Here is a 22,163-nt window from a genome sequence, read left to right as displayed (position 1 = left end):
CAGGGCCAGGCACCCCACCCTGCTCCTGGGCACAGATGCCACATGCCCTCAGCACTGCCACACAGACCTGGGCGTGCAGTTCTGTAGGGATGTTTCCTGGGGTGCCACCACCACAGGCTAAGAGACAGTTAACAGGAGGGAAAAGGGGGGAAATGCAAATAGACTTTTCTAGAGCAAAATCTGAAATAGCGACAACATCTAATTTATCTATCATTTACATAGACTTAAGAAGTAATTAATATATAGATAGCAGTCGGCCAGAGGATTGGAAATAGTACAGGAGTCAGGGCATGTACCGATTATGCACCTGACACAGGTTTGATTCCCAGCACCACAGGGGCCCCTAAGCATCAGCAGGTGCAGCCGTGGAGTCCCCCCAGGGACCCCCAGCACCTCAGGGTCCAAGCATATCAGCATCCTCAGGCTCCTGCATTGAACGGTCATCCTGGTGGGGTCCCCAGAGCTCCCAAGCACCACGTGGGAGACCCAGAAAGAAAGAAAGAAAGAAAGAAAGAAAGAAAGAAAGAAAGAAAGAAAGAAAGAAAGAAAGAAAGAAAGAAAGAAAGAAAGAAAGAAAGAAAGAAAGAAAGAAAGAGGGGCTGAAGCAATAGCACAGCGGGTAGGGCGTTTGCCTTGCACGCGGCCGACCCGGGTTCAATTCCCAGCATCCCATATGGTCCCCCAAGCACCGCCAGGGGTGATTCCTGAGTGCAGAGCCAGGAGTAACCCCTGAGCATTGCCAGGTGTGACCCAAAAAAAAGCAAAAAAAAAAAAAAAAGAAGAAAGGAAGGAAGGAAGAAAGGAAGGAAGGAAGGAAGGAAGGAAGGAAGGAAGGAAGGAAGGAAGGAAGGAAGGAAGGAAGGAAGGAAGGAAGGAAGGAAGGAAGGAAGGAAGAGGGGCTGGAGTGATAGCACATCGGGTAGGGCATTTGCTTTGCACACAGCCGACCCAGGTTCAATTCCCAGCATCCCATACGGTCCCCTGAGCACCCCACCAGGAGTAATTACCAGGAGTAATTCCTGAATGCATGAGCCTGTGCACTGCTGAGTGTGACCCAAAAAGAAAAAAAAAAATCAAGAAAGAAGAGGCTAAAGTATCCTTGAAGTTTTTTTACACAATTGCAGAGAGGATGGTGCATGCATCTGTTTCTGATTAAGAGGGGGTATCAGTGTGATGGGAAAGTTTTGAGCAGCTCCTCAAAAAACTAAACAGATGCCCCGAATACTCCACTGCGAGGACATCTACCCACGGACGCAGAGAGCAGAAGGGCTCAGAGACATGCTGGTCAGTGTCCACTGCAGCATTATTTGCCACAGCCAAGAGGGGGCAGCCAACCCAGGGCCAATCGACTGCTCAATGAATAAACAAATGCCGACGGCCATACAATGACTCATTATTCAATCTCAACATGGGATAAAATGATGACCCATTTGTCACATGGATAAATCCTGAGAATACGATGCCGAGGGAAACTAGCCAGGCACTGAGCTGCAGCAAACTCAGAGGGAAGGAAAGGCCATGGGGGTATCAGGGCCCGAGGGGAGGAGGGGGGAAGGGAGAACTTAGTGGGAACAGAGTTTCAGTACCAAGGGGAGGATGAGAAGGTCTTTAAAATACATTATGTCAATGACTATAAAACAAAAAAAAGGAACATAGTAGATACCTCGGATATGCACCTTTAAAAAGGGCTACAATGGCAAGTTTCATGTTGTGCACATTTTAACACAATTTTAACAAAGCAACAGTGTTCTCCAAGCCCGCCCCCTCCCTGAACTATTGGATCATGTAACTTTAAATGGGTGAATTGTCTGTTATGAATTATACCACAACATGGCCAGTGAAAAATAAAAGCCTTAGCCAGGGAGCTGCTTCTGCTCCCACTTCTCAGCTCGCTCCAAAACACAGTCCTGGCTTCAACTCACTCCCAAACCGGTCACAGCTGGTCCACAAAAAAGATAGGTGGGGGCCGGAGCAAACAGTACCAGTGGGTAGGTGTTTGCCTTGCTCTGCAACTGACCCGGGTTGGATCCCCGGCACTCCTTATGGTCCCCCAGGCACTGCCCAGAGTCATTCCTGAGTGTAGGAGCCAGGAGTAACCCCTGAGCATTTTGTGGGACCAAAACAAACCAAAAAAGGTATGTCAAAGCAGAGCATCTGGTGGATGGTGAATGAGGTGGCTGAACCCGCCCTCAAAGAACCCCCAGTAACTCTGGGAGGAGATGAACCCGGGGGGAGCAGAGAGAGGAGGATGGGCTGGGAAGGGCTGTGAGCAGCAGACTGGAGATGGGGGGGGGAGGAAGAGGGAGGTGGGGAGGACAAGAGGCGGGGGACATGCGTCCACAAAGGACTGCAAGCAGGGGGCTTATGTAAACAGTCTCCAACTCTAGAAAAGGGGAACAACAGATAGGAGGAGAGAGAGATGGGGAGAACACTGACTTGACAAGTAAAATAATGGATCGAGTGCGGCCTGAGCAATAGCACAGTGGGTAGGGGACCTGCCTTGTATGCAGCCGACAAGGGTTCATTCCCCAGCATCCCATATGGTCATCCTGAGCACCACCAGGAGTAACCCCTGAGTACTGCTGGGTGTGATCCACACAGCCCAAAAAAAAAAAAAAAAAAGAAAGAAAGAAAAAAAGGATCCAGCTGGGAGGACCCACTCGGGATGAAAGATGCGTGCCGAAAGTAGACCGAACATGATGGCCACACACGTGGGCCTGTGTCCCCTCTCCCCCAGCCCAGCCCTGGGCATCCATATTCTACTGTGTTTCCATGACCCCAGGAACCACCTACAGTGGGACTGGACAACTGGCTCTGGGCCTGTCTCATGTCACTGGACATATATAATGTCCTCAAGGTTCAGCTCAGCATGTGATGAAGTTTCCTTCAACATGGACAGGGGGCTTTGCAACGGAAACAAAAGCCATCTCTGGAACACAAGTTCCTCTTCTGAGAGGTCGGAACGACAGTCCAGCATGCAGGGTGTTTGCCTCGCATGTGGTTGATTGGGGCTTGATCCCTGGCGTCCCAAATGGTCCCCTGGCCTTGCCGGGAATGATTCCTGAGTACAGAGCCAGGAATGAGCTCGAAGTACCACCGAGTGTGGCCCAGAAACAAAAACCAAAAACCAAGTTCCTATTCTGAGTCATAGCAAGAAAGGGGCCTCCCCAAGAAAGCAGCAATTCTTTAGGTGTTTTTTTTGGCGAGAGGGTGGGGTGTATAATCGGCACGACACCAACATGCCATTAACTCACAGGCCACACTAGAACTGCCGTCATCACCCAGCTTCCTACGGGCCAGGAATGTCACGGGCACAGCACTCATCGCTGGGACCAAGCCAGCAGGTCCAGTGATGGGCGCTGGAGGCACTAGTGCCAGCCTCTGGGCTCAGACACAGCTGCCAGTGAGGTCACATCCTCATGGTTTGTCTTTCTGGGAGACAAACGTACACACGTGATGGGGCACAAGCAGACGGCTCTGCGGTTGTCCCCTCAGGTCTGGAGAGGTGCTTACAGAAAAAGCAAGAGCGGGCTGGGGACACGGGACGGGGCTCAGTGGTACAGCACTTGACTGGCATGTGCGAGGTAGGTCCTGTGTTTAATCCCTGGCACCACCTGAAATGGACACAGTAGAGGAGTTGCCCACATACACCCCGTGAAGGAAGAAAAGTGAGGCGAAATGTGCAAAGTGCAAAGGTCAAAGGCCAATGGTAGGCATGGACACCAGTGCCTGAGTGGAGCAACAGACATGGTTCAATCCCATCAAAGCGTCCAACAGCTCACACTAAGCCCAACAGAAACCAAAACCCATCCTCCCTGGGGACATCGGTGGCAGGAGCACAATGGTGAAGGGTATTGAACACTGTATGACCGAAACGCAACCATGAACATATATGTAACTGTGGGATTGTCTCACGGTGTTTCAGTTTTAAAAATTAAAAAACGAAAAACAAACCCAACCATCTTCCTGTAATTTCTACTCTAGGTACTCAGTTCCAACTCCTGGGGTCTCCCCACCAGGCTTCAGGGGTTTCTGGTACTTGTTTCCGATATGTGACTACCCCAAGGTCTCCTGCTGAAAGTCCATTTTTGTTATTTGCCTCTGGCACACCTCCATCCTGTCCAAGCCTCTGGAATGCTACCTGGGCCACAACTCTCCCTTTCGTTCTTGACTTCCACACTCAACACAGGCTACCTTAGTCAGAGGCCAGTGAGGTCATCTCATGGCTTTCCTAGGTCATTTTCTTGTCACACATTCACCAGCACCCACGATGCATCTCTACACGTCATCAAAGAGCCTGGCTAGTTGAGCCTAGAATTTGGCACCCACTTTTGATAGGCACTTACTGGTCAGCAATTTGGACACTGGTTGGAAAAGAAAACCCAGGCTCTGGACTGGGGGTTCACGGACGCCTCCTGGTCCCACAGAAAACTGAAAGGCCGAGAACCATAGATCTACCATGTGTTGATAACTGCTGCTCTCTGGACCTGAATGCAGCCCCGGTGTGACATGATGCCACAGGCCTGTGCCACTGTCATCCTGGACACTCTGTGGGTCACTTGTGGGTCACTCTCTCAGCAGGACAGGGCAAGGAAATACCTCTCCCTTCTCAACTTCCAAGGAAGGAAAGCGCTTTAGAAGAGCCTCCGCATCAAAGTATATCAAGTACTTTGGTTGGCAAAAACAAACAAAACCCAGAAAAGCAGAGCAGTCTGCCACAGTAAGGGAAAGGGCAGAAAATAAACACGCGCAAACTTGGCACTGCCTAGTTCTGAGTTCTGTGACAGAGGTCCCCAAACTTACTTGGCCTACTACCCCCTTTGCAAAAAAAAAAAAATTATTCAGTGTGTCAAAAAAACCTACCTTTAAGGGGGCAAGAAGAAAGCACCCTTTCTTCCCCACATTTGTACCCAAGGTCATGACCATGCGTTAGATGGACTCAGAGCCCCCAGGGGGCGACATTGCCCGTTCTGGGAAACACTCCAAGACCTACCACCATTTGCTCTTCTGAAAAATAATTTCTTGGTCCTTGGAGATGCCAGCTGGAGTCGGGCCCCTGAGCACCATCAGGAATAGCCCTGAAGGACCTCCTCGTATGGCCCAGAAACCAAAAAATAAAATAAAATAAAATAAAATTTCCCAAAGGCTTTCTCCTTACCAGCCACGAATGTGCCCATCTCTGGGAACGCTAATGGTTCACTTCCTTCTAGCTGGTCTTTCCCTTCCAAGTACACATCACTCCCACCACTCCCACGGCCCGATGGCACTCACCGGCTCTTCACTCCCGTCCTCTGGCCCATCCCGAGTGCTCTGAGCTGTGTGCTTTGCTCTGGCATCTGCCCGTAGGCCCTGGGAGCCACGCAGAGAGCTCTTCCCCTTCGTCATCTGCCTCCCTCTCTTCCCTCTCCTGCTTTCCCACAGCCCCTCCCGCCTCCCCTCTGCAGCTCAGCAGAGACACTCAGGGTCTGCTGAGGAATCCCAGATCACTGCTTTTCCACGCAGATGCAGGCAATAAAAAGGCATGTTCTTTTTCTCAAAGCCATCCGCGGAGCCTACCATTCTTTGAGATGCCAACTTTTCCCTTAACATGCAGAAGTCCATCACTCCAGCTGTGCTCAAGGATCTTGTTTCCTGCCCAAGACTGGGATTTGTTTCAGCAGTTACACAGTTAACAAGGGATAGGGGGAGCTGTCTTTCCCGGAGGGCTGGTCTGAGGGTGCAGCCCCACACCCCAGGCTAAACAGCCACAGTCAGACACCTCCACCTTCTGCTTCAAGGACTATCTTTGCAGAAAGATGGGACAAGTTGTTTTCTCCCTACGAAGGCTGGTGGTTCCAGATTCCCCCTGTCCATCGTCCTGCAATGCTGGCTGGAACTGCTCCAAAAGAGAGTCAGAGGGGCTGGACTCTCCTAGCCAAGCCTGGCATGCACCGACCCTCTCCCGGCTCACCTCCACCATTCCCATGCGGGGAAACTTCTGCTGAACACTCCCTCGGCTCAGTCCGTCCCCCCCGAACCCTGAACTCTGAACACAAACCATGCCTCATGGCGCTAGGCCTCAATTGCGAAAAGTCTCCACATTTCTAGTCCATGCACCTCTCCGTCAGATGCAGCCTCAACACAGGGCCGGAACCGTGAGCTTTTCTGTGCGGACTCCCCCGCCGCTGTCCCTACACAGCAACCCCAGAGCCCTGAGCTGCTCCTGCACACTCAGCCTGTGGCAGTTCTAAGAATCGCCCCCCTACACACACACACAGAGGAAAGGCAAGGTCAGAAGCCTCGTGCTGGAGCAGTCGGGGTCTGAGTCCCTGGTGGTCTCTATCCAAACACTCAGGCTGCTGATAAGAAACAGGCGCTCGGTAGTGAGGCAAAGGCAAGGCTGGTCCCCAAGCCTGCCAAGAGGCCGGGCCCCTTCCGGACAGGAGACAGGGACCCGGGCATGTCTGTGGCACAGGGAGGGGAAGTGGCGTCGAGCAGTCTGCAGGGGGCCCCCCACCCCCGCACCTGGTAAGATAACATCTCCAGTTTCCCCCTGCCTTCCCCGGGGCCTGACCCACTGCGACGGCAGGGGCCCTGCACGGTGACTCGAGCAGTTCCCAGGCCAGGCCACCAAGACGGGCACTTAAACAAGACGAGGACGGGGCTGGAGTGATAGCACAGCGGGGAGGGCGTTCGCCTTGTACGCAGCTGAGCCGGGTTCGATCCCCAGCATCCCATGTGAATGAGCACCGCCAAGAGTGATTCCTGAGTGTATGAGACCAGGAGTAACCCCTGTGCACCACCGGTGTGACCCAAACAAACAAAAAAAAACACATACAAGACAAGGACAGACAACAGTAGAGGAAGATGAGCCTAAGCAAGTGCCAGCCCTGGGCGGCCACAGCTCCCCCGAGCAGCCAACACAGGGTCTCCTCCAAGGCGGGGTCCGGGGGACGTGGCGAGGCTGGCAGATACTGAGGAGCACTTACCCACTTTGCAATGGGGCAGCCCCGAGAGCTCTTCCCCTCCTTCCCGGTGTAGATGACCTTCTCGATCCGGATGGCTTTTCCCTTCTCGCCATACCTGGAGACGGAGACAGAAGGAGACCTTAGCCCAGGGCCAGCCTCGAGGAGAACAACTGGCGGGAAGAAGCCCAGCCAGGGATGCTCAGTTCGTGCTCTGAGGTACTGTGAGTGCGGCAGAAAGGGCAGAGGGAAGGCTGCGTATTTCAGCTTGTCCTCAGAGCCCCCGGAGATACCGCGGTCACGTGCCGGTTCCCAGGCTCCCTGTGCCCCGTCGGCATCACCTGTCCCGGGGCAGAGGTGTGGTCAAGCGGAGCCGTCCCTGGTCCTCCCGCCCACCCTTCCAGGAAGTCGCTCCAACCAGAGGCTATGGCAGGTACTTTATGTCCAGTCCTGCCACTGCCGTAGCCCTCAGAGCTGGTTATTTATAAATTCAATAAACAAAAGAAATTAAGCGGGGGAAGCCCTTATTGTTCTCTTTCAACAATCCCCAACTGACATTTGAACACAATCGGGACAAAGGCTGGCTCCCAGATTCCCGGGGAGTAAACACTACGGCACCCACACTCCAAACGCCCCCCACCCCCCGCGCCAGCCCTGACCCACACACGCGTGCTGCCGTGCGGGATTCTGAGACCCTCCACTTGCCGCGTCAGTCACCCCCACCCCTCCTCCCTGGGGTGAGCTGTATTCCCCACGGTAGCTTCAGTGCAGACAGCCCAGGTTTGAGCAGCTGCCCGGCCACTTTCTCACTCCCAGACTTCTCTGAGCCCTCATCTCCTCATGGGGAGAGGGAAAATGGTTCCTACCTCCAGGACCTGGAAAAAGATCAAATGAGATAATCCACTGGGAGTGCATTATTTAAAGTGCTTTGAAGTTCCTGGCATGAGGGAGGAACCTAGTAATTATTCCTAATAACGTACACAGTCATCCGAGGGAATTATTTCTAATAGCACAGAACCGTCTCATCTGCAAATCATGACCCCTGGCCACTCCACTCCTTCCTACTCCATCCGCCTGTAGCCGTCTCTGTCCAGCTCTGCCCTGGCCGGTGCTGCCCCAGCCCTGCGGGACCCTTCTCCTACTCTCCAACTTCACTGGAATCTGTCCAACTGCTCATCACTGAGCTTGAAACTAGCCGGCTTTGTGATCGATGCGGCAACTTCCTGATTTGAAAGGTTCTTCTAAGGAGCTCCTGTTCTAAGGACTTTTGGAAAAAAAAAAAAAATTTTTTTTAATGATTCTGTTTTTCAAATACGTTTTTAGCATCAAAAGAGAGAGATGAATTACTGAATGGTTTTCCCCCTTGGCTCAATTATCATGGTAGGCTTGCTTAACAGACTGTCAAACTATCTTTGTAGTTTTTAAATGAATCCAATTTGATCGTGGCATATTATTTTAACATAATACTTAACTGAGAGTCATGTTATCCTACTTTTTGCAATTGCACGGGTTATCTCATTCACTCTACTTCCAGAAACTTCCACCTCAGAAATGCACCAAGATTTAGTAACGAGATAGTCATTGTTGCAGTAACAAAAAGTTAGAAAACAATATTCAGGGACTGGAGTAATAGTACAGCAGGTAGGGTGCTTGCTTTGCACATGCCAGACCCAGATTCAATCTCTAGCATGCCATCTGGCCTCCTGAGCCTCACCAGGAGTAATTCCTGACCACGGAGCCAGGAGTGGCCCCTGAGCACACTGGGTGTGGACCAAAAATCAGAAAAAGAAATAGCCTTAAGTATCCAGTGCAGACAGGTTAAATACAATGCATTTTCATATAAAACCCTATGTCCATAAAAAAAGGCATTGGCAGGCCTGCAGAGATAGCTTGAGGGTTGGAGACCACCCACTGTAGATGGAACGTTTCATCTCCTTGGGGACTAGTCCTGCAGCTAGGTGGGACTGCCAAGCTCCAAGCCAGGAGCAGCCCTTGACCACTGCTGGGTATGGCCGCCAAATAAAAGTATTTTAAAATTTAGAGCAAGTTTTTAAAGGACTTGATAGAATATTCTGTATCAACACAGTGGGTTTATGACTAATGCCATGTAGCATGTATACAATTCCTTTATATGCATACACTGCATACACATCTCTTTGTAAGTGGGGGGTGGGGGATAGAAGGCAAACATCAAACTTAAATGTTTCTTTTGGGGGAGAATGATTGCTGGAGAGTCCTTTTTATTCACTAGGCTTTTGTAAAAGTTTTTTTAGGAAGTGGGTTTTGTTTCTGTTTTTGTTTTATAGATGTCTTATTTCTGTTACAAGAAAAAAAATAGTATTTTTGAAATGCTGAGCGAAGGTTCTGTTGAGTTCAGTGTTCTCTATTCCACGGGGAGGGGAGGGGAGGGGAGGGGAGGGGAGGGGAGGGGAGGGGAGGGGAGGGAAGGGGAGGGAAGGGAAGGGAAGGAGCGAACTATCTGACAACTATTCAAATTCAAAGGCTGCAAAGCAGCTTCCAGAATGCGCCTAAGACTTGAAGAGTTTGTGCAGCCTGGGCTGGTGCAAGAGGCCAAGACCAGATAATGCTGCTTCTGGTTTTGCTCCTGGAAAACTTTCAATTCAACCGACAGTAGCAGGAAGTGAGCTGCCAGTGTGGGCCTGGCTCTCGGTCGCTGTGCAAAGGCCTGGCTGCGGTGACCGCATAGCTCTCACCCAGAAGGACAGGATATCATGTGACCCACGGCAGGGTGAGCTGAGGACACGGAGGCTTTCCAAACAGAACTGTCCTCCGCCATCCTCCCATTTAGAGAAAAGCTTCCTGCAGTGAAGTTCCTACCTGAAAGCAAATAAAAGGGCAAAACCAGCACAGCCTCATGGGCTAGAACGTCTCTTTGTGTTAAAGACATCCAACTAACCTCGGACTGGGCTCTTTTTTTTTTTTTTTAATTTGCTTTAGGGCCACACCCAGTGGTGCTCAAGGCTTACTTCTGGCTCTGAGCTCAGGAATTACTCCTGGCAGGGTTCAGGGAACCATATGGGGTGCACCAGGAATCGAATCTGGGCCCGCTATGTGCAAGGTAAGTGCCTTACTGCTGCACTATCTCTCTAACCCCTCTCTTTTTTTTTTTTAATTTAATGTCTTACTCTCTGGTATTTCATGAAGGAACCCTTCTGCTACATAGTTAAAGTCCTAGACTCTAAACTAAGCCTGTCAGGAGAGGCTAGACCCTTAATCTAACCCCAGGACTGCATCATCGGGGAACATGGGCAGGATCAGAGTCGTGGGAGTACTGGGTCAGATTCAGTTCTCGGCACACCATGTCAGACTCATGGGGGTCTCGGGCCACACCAGCAGCCGCCTGCACCGTCACAAGCCCTCCGGGAGATTCACAACCTCATTGGTGTCTGAGAGCCACTGATTTTTAGCTGTGCTTCCAGTCTGTACTCTCACCAGAATGAGATGACTTGCCTCAAATTTAGGATTTGCAAGCACATTCTTAGTGCTTTGTTTTGAAAAAGAACATTTAGCAGGGTCGGGTACAGCAGGTAAGGTATTTGCCTTGCACACAGCTGACCTAGGTTTGATCCCTTCCATACCATATATTTCCCCAAGCATTGCCAGGAATAATTCCTGAGTAATGGGCCAGGAACAACCCCTGGACATTGCCGGATGTGGTCCAAAAACAAAACAAAAAAGGAAGGAAGGAAGGAAGGAAGGAAGGAAGGAAGGAAGGAAGGAAGGAAGGAAGGAAGGAAAGGAAGGAAGGAAGGAAGGAAGGAAGGAAGGAAGGAAGGAAGGAAGGAAGGAAGGAAGGAAGGAAGGGAAGGAAGGGAAGGAAGGAAGGAAGGAAGGAAGGAAGGAAGGAAGGAAGGAAGGAAAGAAGGAAGGAAGGAAGGAAGGGAAGGAAGGGAAGGAAGGAAGGAAGGAAGGAAGGAAGGAAGGAAGGAAGGAAGGAAGGAAGGAAGGAAGGAAGGAAGGAAGGAAGGAAGGAAGGAAGGAAGAGGAAGGAAGGAAGGAAGCCTTTAAGTTAACTCCTTCGTCCCCGGTAAAGAACGTAGCTCTCCATAGCCCACTGTTCACAAACAGGATTAAACAACTGACTCAAGGATCTAAGGCAAGGACCCAGAAATCCAGGAGGGAAGGTACCCATAAATAAATGGGCATAATACCTTAGAATTTGCTTTTCACCTTCCTCTCCTTCCTCCAAATCTTCCTCATGGGAGCTAAAACCCTACAAGCACCAGCGACCTCATTCCAGCTTGCTTCCCCTCCCCGTGTCTGGCCAGCTCCCGTGGGTCGCAGAGAGGCCCTGTGGAGAAGGGGGCAGTGGGAGAGGTCCAGGGAAAGACACAGCCTGGGGCCCCGGCTGGTCACTACCCAGTCCAGCTGATTCTCATCACCTGTTTATTCTCTTCCTTGTTCCAGAAAAGAACGGAAGGAGATGTCTGGGGGATAAAAATAGCAGGTGATGAAATGAGAACAAACGTGGGGAGAGATGGGCATGATGGAGGTACACAGACTGCAGACGGGCAAGGCTGTACCGCAGCGCTGGGAGAGGAGCCGGCAGCATCTCTCGGTGCCGGGAAACCCGGGAGCTTCTGAAGACGCCTTTGGGGCGGGGTCAAGAGGGGCCGGGGAGTAAACCTGAAGAGACTCCCACGGGCCGAAGATGGGAAATCACGCTCCTCCTAACGGGGTACACAAATCTGGCTCTGAGCTGACTGGCAGCCAGCATAAAGATGGAAACACAATCTGTTACACGATTTACAAGGTCCTTAAGATAAAAATAAACCAGTTGCTGAAGAGAAACACAAGTATTCCTGGTCTTGAGAGGAATTCCTCCTTGGATCGGATTCTGAAGAACCTCCAGTAGCTGTTATTTTTAAAGCAATGCGGGGGTGGAGGGGGGCTGGGGAGGCAAACTTCCACTTGATTACTATCTCGATCCTTGTTTCAAAATATGCTCCTCAGTAATGAAGCGTTTAGAGCGCTGTCTAGATGGCTTACAAAACCGTTACCGAAAACTCATCTCTGATCAATGCGGACATCCGATTCTCCAGCAGTGCTCTGAGCCTGTGTCAGGATTCCTTTAAGAATCACCAGCCCCGGGGCCCAGGAGAGGCAGCTTAGCGGCAGAGCACTGGCCTTGCAAGCCGGAGGCCGGAGAGGCTGTGGGTTCAATCACCAGCACAGTCCCTCCTCCCAGATTGAGACCCTGGAACTCTGCAGTTTGGAGCCACAAAGATGTGTGTGAGGCACCACAACCCAAGGGTGTGTGACTCTGATCATCACAACAAGAAGACAGGTAATAGGGGGAAAAAAATTAAAATTTTTTAAAAAGAATTGTTTGAAAAAAAAAAAAAGTTGGGGCCAGAGCCAACTAGTACAGTGGGTAGGGTATTTGCCTTGCACACTGTCGACCCGGGTTGGAGCGAGAGCACAGCGGTAGGGCATTTGCCTTGCACTCGGCTGATCTGGGTTCGATTCCTCCACCCCTCTCGGAGAGCCCGGCAAGGTACCGAGAGTATCCCGCCTGCATGGCAGAGCCTGGCAAGCTATCCGTGGCATATTCGATATGCCAAAAACAGTAACAAGTTCTCACAACGGAGACGTTACTGGTGCCCACTCGAGCAAATCGATGAGCAATGGGATGACAGTGACAGTGACTGTCAACCCATGTTTGATCGCCGGCATCCCATATGGTCCCCCAAGCACCACCAGGAGAGATTCCTGAGTACAGAGCCAGGAGTAAACCCTAGGCATCACCAGGTGTGACAAAAACAAAACAAAACAAAAACCAGTATTTCTATTATTATTATTGAAAAACAATATTTCAATCATAGCTTGATACCTCCACTCACATCTCACATGCACACTCGCGTGCACACACACACACACACACACACACACACGCACGCTCACAAGCAGGTGTGGGCACATGCAGTCCTCACCAATGCACACACATATTGCACATACCCCCCTGACACCTCCTCACAGGCTCCAAGCCACCCACTCATTTCCAGAAGGTTTCCATTTATAAGCTGCATGCAACTGTGTTGGAGATGGGTTACTTAGGATGCCTGTATCTCCAGTGGAGCTAACAGGGTTAGAGGAGCAGTTTAAGAAGGTCCCTGACCTCCATCCATCTTCGCCTTTATTCACTCCAGCATGCTGATACTCACGTTCAAACCCATATGCCTTGTTGTATTAGTAATAACTGGTTTGGCTCCGCCAGTCAGAAAAAACCTGGTTCCCAAGTTTACGGAAATTCTAAGGGCTGCCACATTCTATGCATCTGTATATGTTTAAGCAAACCTATGTTTATGTCTACATGATATTTGCCTTTTAGTTCTGTTTGGGGCCACACTCAGGGTTTTTACTGCTGGCTCTGCACTCAGGGTTCACTCCTGAGGGGGCTCAGGGGACTGTAGGTGGTGCCAGGATTTACACCATGCATAAGGCAAGTGCCTTATCTGCTGTACTGCCCCGACAGCCCCTGCCATTACTGTTAATGAATGCTTTTATGAAAATGCCATCATTAGATCCACATACAAAGATATATACTACACACACACACACACACACACACACACACACACACACACACACACACACACACACACCCCCCTTCTAAATACTGGCAGAGTATTTATTAACTTATGTACGTATACTCGTTTGCATACTTTAACGTACATTGATGTTAAAAAGCTCTATAAATGCAAACTTCTTTAAAAGAACCAAAACAGGAGCCAGAGAGATGGTGAGAGCACATGCTTAGTATGTGGGAGGCCCAGGTTCCATCCCCTGCACCATACGGTCCCCCAGGCAATGCCAGGAATGACCCCCCCACCCCACCCCCCACAAACCTGGGAGCATCTCCCAAGTACTGCTCAGTGTGGCTCAGAATTTTTTTAAATAACGAAAGAATAAAAATTGTGGGGTCCTGGATGTGGCATAGTGGTAAAGCACATGCCTTGCATGTGTGAGGTCTTATGTTGGATCCCTGGTGTCAAATAACCATCACCACCTAGAGTCGAAATTTTTGATGTATTGAAACACTAAACAGTAACAAATTCAAAATCCCCAGACACCTTGAAATGGCCTAGAAATAATAAAAATAATAAAAATCCCTAGAACCCAAAATCTATTTTCTAAATGTTTCCCTCCAATCAAGAGAAATGAGGGCTTCCTGAATAAATGTAGCATATGAGCCCAAACACCCGCCCTACAAAACCAAGAAAACAATGGATTTGTAGGATCATATTCAAGGAACTCAGGAGAGATCTGAATAGTGGCTGATAGGCCAAAGAAGAGACATTCCATTCCTCCAAGTGGAGGAACAAAACACCACCTGTGGTTTTGAAAGAAAGGAAAAACAATCTGACTCTGACACACCTCTAGAGCTAATTGCTAGTTTGTCATATGTTAGAGTAGGTAGAACACATTAAACAAAATCACACACACAAAAAAAACCTAGCAGCAAAATTCAGATTGTGGGAAACTCTATAGCACAAATATTCACTCAACACATTTTCCAATAAAATGTATTTTAAGAGAGAAAGAATGGGTAGTGAGGGGCTGGAGTGATAACACAGCAGGTAGGGCGTTTGCCTTGCACGCAGCCGACCCGGGGTTCAATACCCAGCATCCCATATGGTCCCCTGAGCATGGCCAGGAGTAATTCCTGAGTGCATGAGCCAGGAGTAACACCTGTGCATCACCAGGTATGACCCAAAAAGCAAAAAAAGAAAAAAAGAATGGAAAGAAACCCTGTGCCCGGAGCATAAGAACCCTCATTTAACCCTCCACACCTCCACAATCTTGTACAGACCAGGATTTCCTTTCCATAGGTTGTTCAGTACGACACAATACAAATCAGCAATCTTGGCTATACTCCATTAACGACATCTCTGCACCACTCACCGCTCTTCCATGAGTTCCCGGATGGAGGCAACTGTGGGGCCAGATCCCAGGTGAGTATAATAGGGGCCTTCATCTTTTTCCACTATTTGTTCTGTAGGAAAACAGAAGAAACATTATTTGGAGACGTCAATTTACTACAAGGTGGACCGCCACAACAAAGCAAATTAATAGACATTAGGAAATAGAAAGTCCAAATAGCTTGTCAATATGTAAAAATGTGCTCAACTCCATTAGAATCCAGGAAATAGGAGCGAATGCAATGAAATAGCATTACACACAGATTAGAGAAATCTGATAAAACCGAATTATTATCAAGACCGGTCTCATCACTTTGGGATTTAAGCTTACAATTATCCATACTTTAGGTATACATACCCCAAGGAACTGAGTACCAGGAAGCAGACAATGGCCTGCCAGTGTGAAAGCAGCATAATCACAAGTGCCAAGTGGTGAAAACAGCACAAGTATCCATAAGCAGATGAACAGATTAGGGCAGGTGTAAACTGCTTTCCACCCTTAACAATTACAATAGAATTGCTTCTATGAGGATCTTTTAAAGACCACACCACTTTCAATTATTTACTCTCTAGTGCTGAAAAATAAATGTACTTAAAAATAATCAGACATGACTAGTCCCTAAAAAATACTAATGAGATTTTATTATAGTTTCTTTTTCTCCCAGTGCATCTAGAACATAGCCTGCTTGCTTCCATGTTGGGTTCTGTTATTTTTTTCATGCCACATCCCGCTGTGTTCAGCACTAACTCCTGGCTCTGTGCTCAGGGATCACTCCTGGTGGGGCTTGGAGGACCCTATGGGGTGCGGGGGACCAAATATGCACTGGCTGTGTGCAAGGCAAGTGCCCTACCTGCTGTCCTATCTCTCCAGCCTTTTTTTTCTTTCCTTTTTTTTTTTTTTGGTAATAGTGCAATAAGACTGTATTGTATGTGCTGTGCTGCTATACCAAACTACCAGCCACCTCCTCCCACCATTATGCCAGATCCTCCCTACCCCAGCACCCCCAGATCACGGTTTTGTTAATTATCTCAGGCACAACCTCCTTTAAATCCAATGCTCTGCTCTGCTCTCTGAAGACCCAAAGACTCCTATGACTCTTTGCACATTGTATCATTATGCTATATAAAAACCTGTTATTATTAATATAGTATGCATAATTCACATATGTATATTATGTATATAACATAATGCACATTGTATCATATATAACATAATACAGAATATATAATCATACATAAAATATAGAATAATTCACAGTAAAAGTGAATTTGAGGTTACCATGGACTGGGAGGAGTGGGAAGTGGGGAACTATGGCTTCAGGGCTACAGAATTTCTACCGAGGGTGGTGAAAAAGATGTGCAAGTAGAAGTGATGGTTGCAAAATGCTCTGAGTGTAACTAAAGCCACAAAACAGCACTTTTAAAATGGCAAGTTTTATGGTATATTTAAACACTTTTTTTAATTGCTTCTTCTTAAAAAAAAATGCTAAGGAAAAAAGCCTATCACAGAAGTAAGTATTTTGTCTGATTTCATTTATATGAAAGACCCAGAAAGGACAAATAACGAAAGTGGAAAAGTAGACAGGCAGGTGATCCCCTGGGGCTGGGGCTGGGCAGAGGGGGAGTGAAGGCTGACCGCTCACTTGGCTGCAGGTCTGATTTGGGGGTGATGAGATTCATAGGGAGACAAAGTAGATTAGAGGTGACCAGGAACACGGAGTCCTTGCTTAAGGGATACAGAATTTCTGTCTAAGATTGACAATTCTGGAACCAGAGGTGGTGGCTGCATGACAGTGAATGAACTACCCATCTCGGGCACGCTCATTTTACAGCAGCTAACTTTAAGTCATTCCTTTTTTAAAAAAAAAAAAAAACAAATTTTCATTCACATGGATTGATTTTGAATGAATTTTCCTAAGGAATATAAAGATCCCAAAAAATACTGCATTAGTCACTTGGAAAAGTGTTTGACTGGATACTATAAGGCCAAATGAAAGCAGTTCAGGTAAAGTACTCGAATACCATGGGCACATTTGTTCCAAGTGTGAGACAGTGTGCTTTGGGGTCCAATAACAACATTAGCAATCACTGTCACTGTCACTGTCATCCCGTTGCTCATCGATTTGCTCGAGCGGGCACCAGTAACATCTCCATTGTGAGACTTGTTACTGTTTTTGGAATATTGAATACACCACAGGGAGCTTGCCAGGCTCTGCCGTGCAGGAGGTATGATACTCTCGGTAGCTTGGCAGGCTCTCCAAGAGGGATGGAGGAATCGAACCCGGGTCGGCCTCATGCAAAGTAAATGCCCTACCCGCTGTGCTACCGTGTTTGCCTTGCATGCGGCCGACCCGGGTTTGATTCCAAGCATCCATATGGTTCCCCCCAACCCCGAGCACCCCACAAGTGATTCCTGAGTGCAGAGCCAGGGGTAACCCCTGAGCATTGCTGGGTGTGACCCCCAAAGATAAATAGTATTATATATCAACATTAATTTTTTAGTCTTGAATTACCATAATTTATGGAAGGCATATACTTTTTTCAAAAGTTAAGTACTGAGTTACAAAAGCTCCACCATTTTTTGTTGATTTGTTTTAGTAGATTCTTATGGAATTTAGTAAATTCAGAGCATATATCAAAAACTGAATTTTCATCAAAAATTTTGCATGTTTCTTAAGTATAAACATTATTATTATTTTTAAAGACCTAAGGTTAGGTAATAAATACACAAAACACTATGCTTGGGATGAGTGACCGCTTTTAAACATAGGTGTGTCCCCAAAATATGGTGGTGGGAAGGTGTAACTGTGGTGGAACTGGTGTTTGAATATTAAATGTAATGAAATACTGTGAACTACTTCATAAAATAAAAAACATTATTAAAAAAATAGGTGTGTCTAAAACACTTTCAACAATTCAAGACTAACTATAAGGCCTATACTTGAGGGGAAGCTGGGTAACAGGTAGACAAGAAGTCAGTACAAACTTGGGAGCTCTTCTACAAATGTAAAGTTATTTCAGAAATCACTTTTATTTTTTCCTGGACTATACCCAGCGGTGCTCAGGACTAACTCCTGGCTCTGTGCTCAGGAATCACACCCAGGGGACTCAGAGAACCATATGGGGTGCTGGGGACTGAACCCGGGTTGGCGACAAGTAAGGCAAGGCCCTACCCACTGCTCTATCACTCCAAAAATCAACTGTTTTTCTGAAAAAGGGGGCAGAGAGATAGAATTGTGGGGTAAGGCCTGCTTTACCCATGGTTAAGCCAGGTTCAATCCCCAGACCCCACAATCCCCTGAGCTCCCAGGCGTGACTCCTGAGCACAGAGCCAGGAGCAAGTCCTGGGCACCACCTGGTGTGGCCCAACAACAACCAACAAATAAAGAAATACAAACAATATGCCCAAAACAAGCAGTGGGGTTCTAGTTTCTTTTCCTGATGGAGAGAAAAATCTTGATTATTTATGTCAAAATATATATACAGGATTTGTACAGCAAACCTTTGCAATAGTCAAAACCAGAAACCCATAATTTAGGAACAGTAAATGAAGGTATAAAACATAAGTCAGAGGGCCTATTCAGAAGAACTAACAACCTGCAACCCTTCCCCTGCACCAGTCTGTCCCTGTCACCTCCATCCCACGATCCTTCCCTCTCGCCCTTCCCCCATGCATTACTGATTGACAGCTATGGTTTTGGGGGATGCTGTTACTCGCCAAGCACCACTCGTGGGGTTGAGACTCCCCACCTATGTTCCCATGTCAACCTACTTCCAGTCAACCTACTCATTCCCTCTCTACCCCACCCCCCCAAACCTGGCCCTCTCAGGACTGAACTCCATTATCAAAGACCTATTATCGATTGATAGTGTCCATACCCTTGATTTATTTCTCTCTATACCATAGACCAGTGAGATCATCCTGTATCTGTCCTTCTGCCTCTGGCTTATTTAGCTCACCGTGATATCCCCTAATCCCATCCAAGCTGCCAGAGACTGCAGAGACTTTATTTTCTGCTGGGGCTGCAGAACACCCCTTGTCTATATCATAACTTTTTTATCCACTCATCTGTTGTTGTTCGACACCTTGGGGTTTTGGTGTTTTAAACAAAGGTTCAGAAAGATGCACACAGCCCAGATGAATGGATGAGAGGTGCCGACTCACAGAGCTCTTCCTTCCCATGTCAGGCACCTCCTGACTGCTCTCAGCTCACCCCTGGGTCACCCGCCGAGGACCACAGAGTCTGCTCATGCTGCTGCTGTGGCTGACTCTATCGGGGAGTCAGACTGGGCCCCCATTCTAGAGCATCACTCACATCAGGAGCCACCTGTACACGCACATTCCCTACTTAACATCTTTCGGCAGGCACAGAGCTGCCTGCCACAACTCTGCATGCGGCACGTAGGTAAACAAGTTTCCTAAAGGAGCAAACAGTGCCCTCCTTCAGCTCTTGTCTTGAAAATTTAATCTCTTCGGGTTTTGGTGGTGGGAGTGGTTCCAGGGCCACACCTGGTTGTGCTCAGGTCTTATTCCCAGTAGTACTAAGGGGACCAGATACGGTCCCAGAAACCAAGCTGAAGTTAGTCACATGCAAGAATTTATCCCTGTAATATCTCTCTGCCTCTTCATGACCCAAAAATCGATCTCTTATGACCTCTATTTTTGCTGGAAAACCTTATTAGCCTTCTAAGGCCCGTTTTCTAATTCCCAGAGAGTCTTGCATACAACACAGATATCAACACATGTACCACAGTGCATTTTTACAGTTAAAATGGCATAGAACTATGAAGATGGATTTTGCAAACAGAGACCCAGCCAACCATGAAGTTACACTCCGAGCCCTTCTAATCCTCATTCACAACTTGCGTATAAAATATATAAAGGGCTCTCTGCAGTGTCTGGTACATAACATGAATTCAATGAGTAGCTGTGGTGCAGTCTCTTCAAACATATTGTGTGACATGGTAAACTTAAAGAACTCTTACGAAGGTTTAAAACTACTTAAAAGCAAGTTTAAACTAGGTAAAATGCAGAAATGTTGAAGATTAGATGAGACATCGGGCACGTTTCCCAAGTCCAATGCTTCAATGTTTCATGAATGAACCAGTATTTTCCACTAGAGTATTAAGAACCGCTGCTCCAAATATACATTTTCTTGAACCATCACAAAGATGATCACAGGAGAAACAGTGAGAAGGTGGGAAAGGGAGAAGAGTGAAGACAGAAAGGGAAAAAAAAAATAGGTAGTGGGTGTTGGAGGCAGTAGGAGAAAGCTCTTTATAGGAGCTCAGAGGCTACATGGTATACAAAAAATAGAACATAAGAATACGCCAAAACTTCTGGGCGCTAGTCCAGTTTCAACTGTCAGGAGAAAAGTTAAAGTAATGGTTTAACTGCAGCCTTACACTTAAACTGGAACATAATACAATGTTTTGTGACTACCTTTTCCCCCAAAATCAGAAAAATTCCAAACTTAGTAAAAGTAAACAAAGGATTATTATTCATTTGTATTTGTGTTTTTGTGGGACCAGGGATTCTTGAACCCAGGGCCTCACATACACAGACCAGGTGCTTTCTTGTTGAAGCTACATTCCCTGGACAGAAAGACGGATTCAGAGAAGGTGCAAACCAGATTTTGACAAGCCCAACCCAACCGCTAGAGAAAATGACATGCAAAGACCCAAGATAAGTCAAGCCGGACAGTGGGTGTTGAGTTGCTGAGAAAGTTCTGAAGCCACAATGGACAGACACATCACTAAGAATCAAAGAATCCACACTCAGTCTCCTTTCAGCAAATTTCAAGGCAGCCAAGGGTCTTACCTCGAGGTTGTATGCATGTGCGTGCGTGCGTGCGTGCGCGCGTGTGTGTGTGTGTGTGTGTGTGTGTGTGTGTGTGTGTGTGTGTGTGTGTGTGTGTGTGTTAAGAGGGCCCAGGGCCCCTCCTGGTGAGTGTCCGACAACCAGGTGTCAGTTTCCCTGTGCGGAGGCAACAGTATGGTACTGCTCGAATCTTGCAGTGCCAGATACTCCCTCTGCCTGCAAGCCTCCCCACAAATACCCCAGACAATTCTCAAGGGGAACAGGTGGTGCCGGGGATCACACCAGCCGGCCACAAGCTGAGCATGTGACCTACTCCTCCCTTGGAAGTCGTGTCTCTTTACTGCATCCCTCGTCTTGATTCTGACTGCATGGGGAGAAGACAGATTCTCTGAGAAGAAACTGAACACACCAACCATGCATACTTAGAGAACCAGCATATACTTACGGCTGGTAACTGGCCAGAGTTCAAAACTCGAGCCAGTTAGTTATCTTCCTTCGGAAGTCCATTTGAAATGTGTTCTCCTAGGTTCAGGGCCACCGCTGCATCTGTTCCTCTTTCTCCATTCCCTTGTCCTTTCCAACCAGCAATGGCTCTGAGCCCTTACGTTTTATGTGAGTTTTCCTTTGTTCTACATCCCTGATTTATGCATTCTTAGACGTAATTTTTTTTTCTTTCTTCAGGTCACACCCATTGATGCACAGGGGTTACTCCTGGCTTCTGCACTCAGGAATTACTCCTGGCGGTGCTAAGGGAGACCATATGGGATGCTGAGAATCAAACTCAGGTCGGCCTTGTGCAAGGCAAATGCCCTACCCGCTGTGCTATTGCTCCAGCCCCTCTTTTGACTTAATTCTTAGGTCAGACTTTTCCACCTCAATTCTCTGAGAAGTGTGATATACATATCCAATAACTCACATCCAGAATAAAGATCTTTACCAATCAGTAAGAAAAAGACAGTGAGGGGGTGACAGAGCAATAGTACAGCAGATACCTACATGGCCTCACACAGGTGAGCACACATTCAATCCACAGCACCCTATATGGTCCCCTGAGCCCCATCAGGAGAGATCCCTAACCACTGAGGCAGGGATGAGCTCTGAGCACTGCTGGGTGTGCCCCCCTCCCATTCCCCCAAAAGAGAAAAAAGACAATGGACTGGAGAAATAGTATAGCAGGGAACACACCTACTTGATGCAACTGACCCAGGTTCAATCCCCGGGACCTTATATAGTCCCCTGAACTACATCAGAACTGATCCCTAGGCATAGAGTCATGAGTAATCCCTGAGCACTGCTGGGTGTGGCTCAAAAGCCTAAATAAGATCAAGTATAAAGGAAGACAAATAATAATGGGCAGATGGCCAGAATAAGAACTCTATACAGCATTACACGAGAAGTGCTTCATAGCAGCATTAGCCAGAGAAATGCAAATTGATGCCACAATGAGATACAATT

At 47.9% G+C, this 22,163-nt stretch overlaps 1 protein-coding gene and 1 long non-coding RNA gene across 3 annotated transcripts in view; one reads left to right on the top strand and one right to left on the bottom strand.

Moving 5' to 3' along the window:
- TET3 (tet methylcytosine dioxygenase 3) overlaps nucleotides 1-22,163 on the bottom strand; it is a 117,915-nt gene that overhangs the window by 22,719 nt on the left and 73,033 nt on the right. For both annotated transcript variants that reach the window (XM_055120014.1, XM_055120015.1), the window contains exons 5-6: nucleotides 14,871-14,961; nucleotides 6,969-7,062 (exon numbers count right to left, since the gene is read on the bottom strand). In XM_055120014.1, coding sequence (XP_054975989.1) covers nucleotides 6,969-7,062; nucleotides 14,871-14,961 — 185 coding nt within the window. The remainder of the gene's footprint in view (nucleotides 1-6,968; nucleotides 7,063-14,870; nucleotides 14,962-22,163) is intronic.
- On the top strand, nucleotides 9,426-14,934 carry LOC129399625 (uncharacterized). Its single transcript, XR_008627203.1, has 3 exons — nucleotides 9,426-10,023; nucleotides 11,373-12,252; nucleotides 14,798-14,934. It is a non-coding gene; the product is annotated as an uncharacterized LOC129399625 (long non-coding RNA).

This window comes from Sorex araneus, chromosome X (assembly GCF_027595985.1).
Source record: "Sorex araneus isolate mSorAra2 chromosome X, mSorAra2.pri, whole genome shotgun sequence".
Classification (NCBI taxonomy): Eukaryota; Metazoa; Chordata; class Mammalia; order Eulipotyphla; family Soricidae; genus Sorex; species Sorex araneus.
This window is presented reverse-complemented; position numbering and strand designations above follow the sequence as displayed.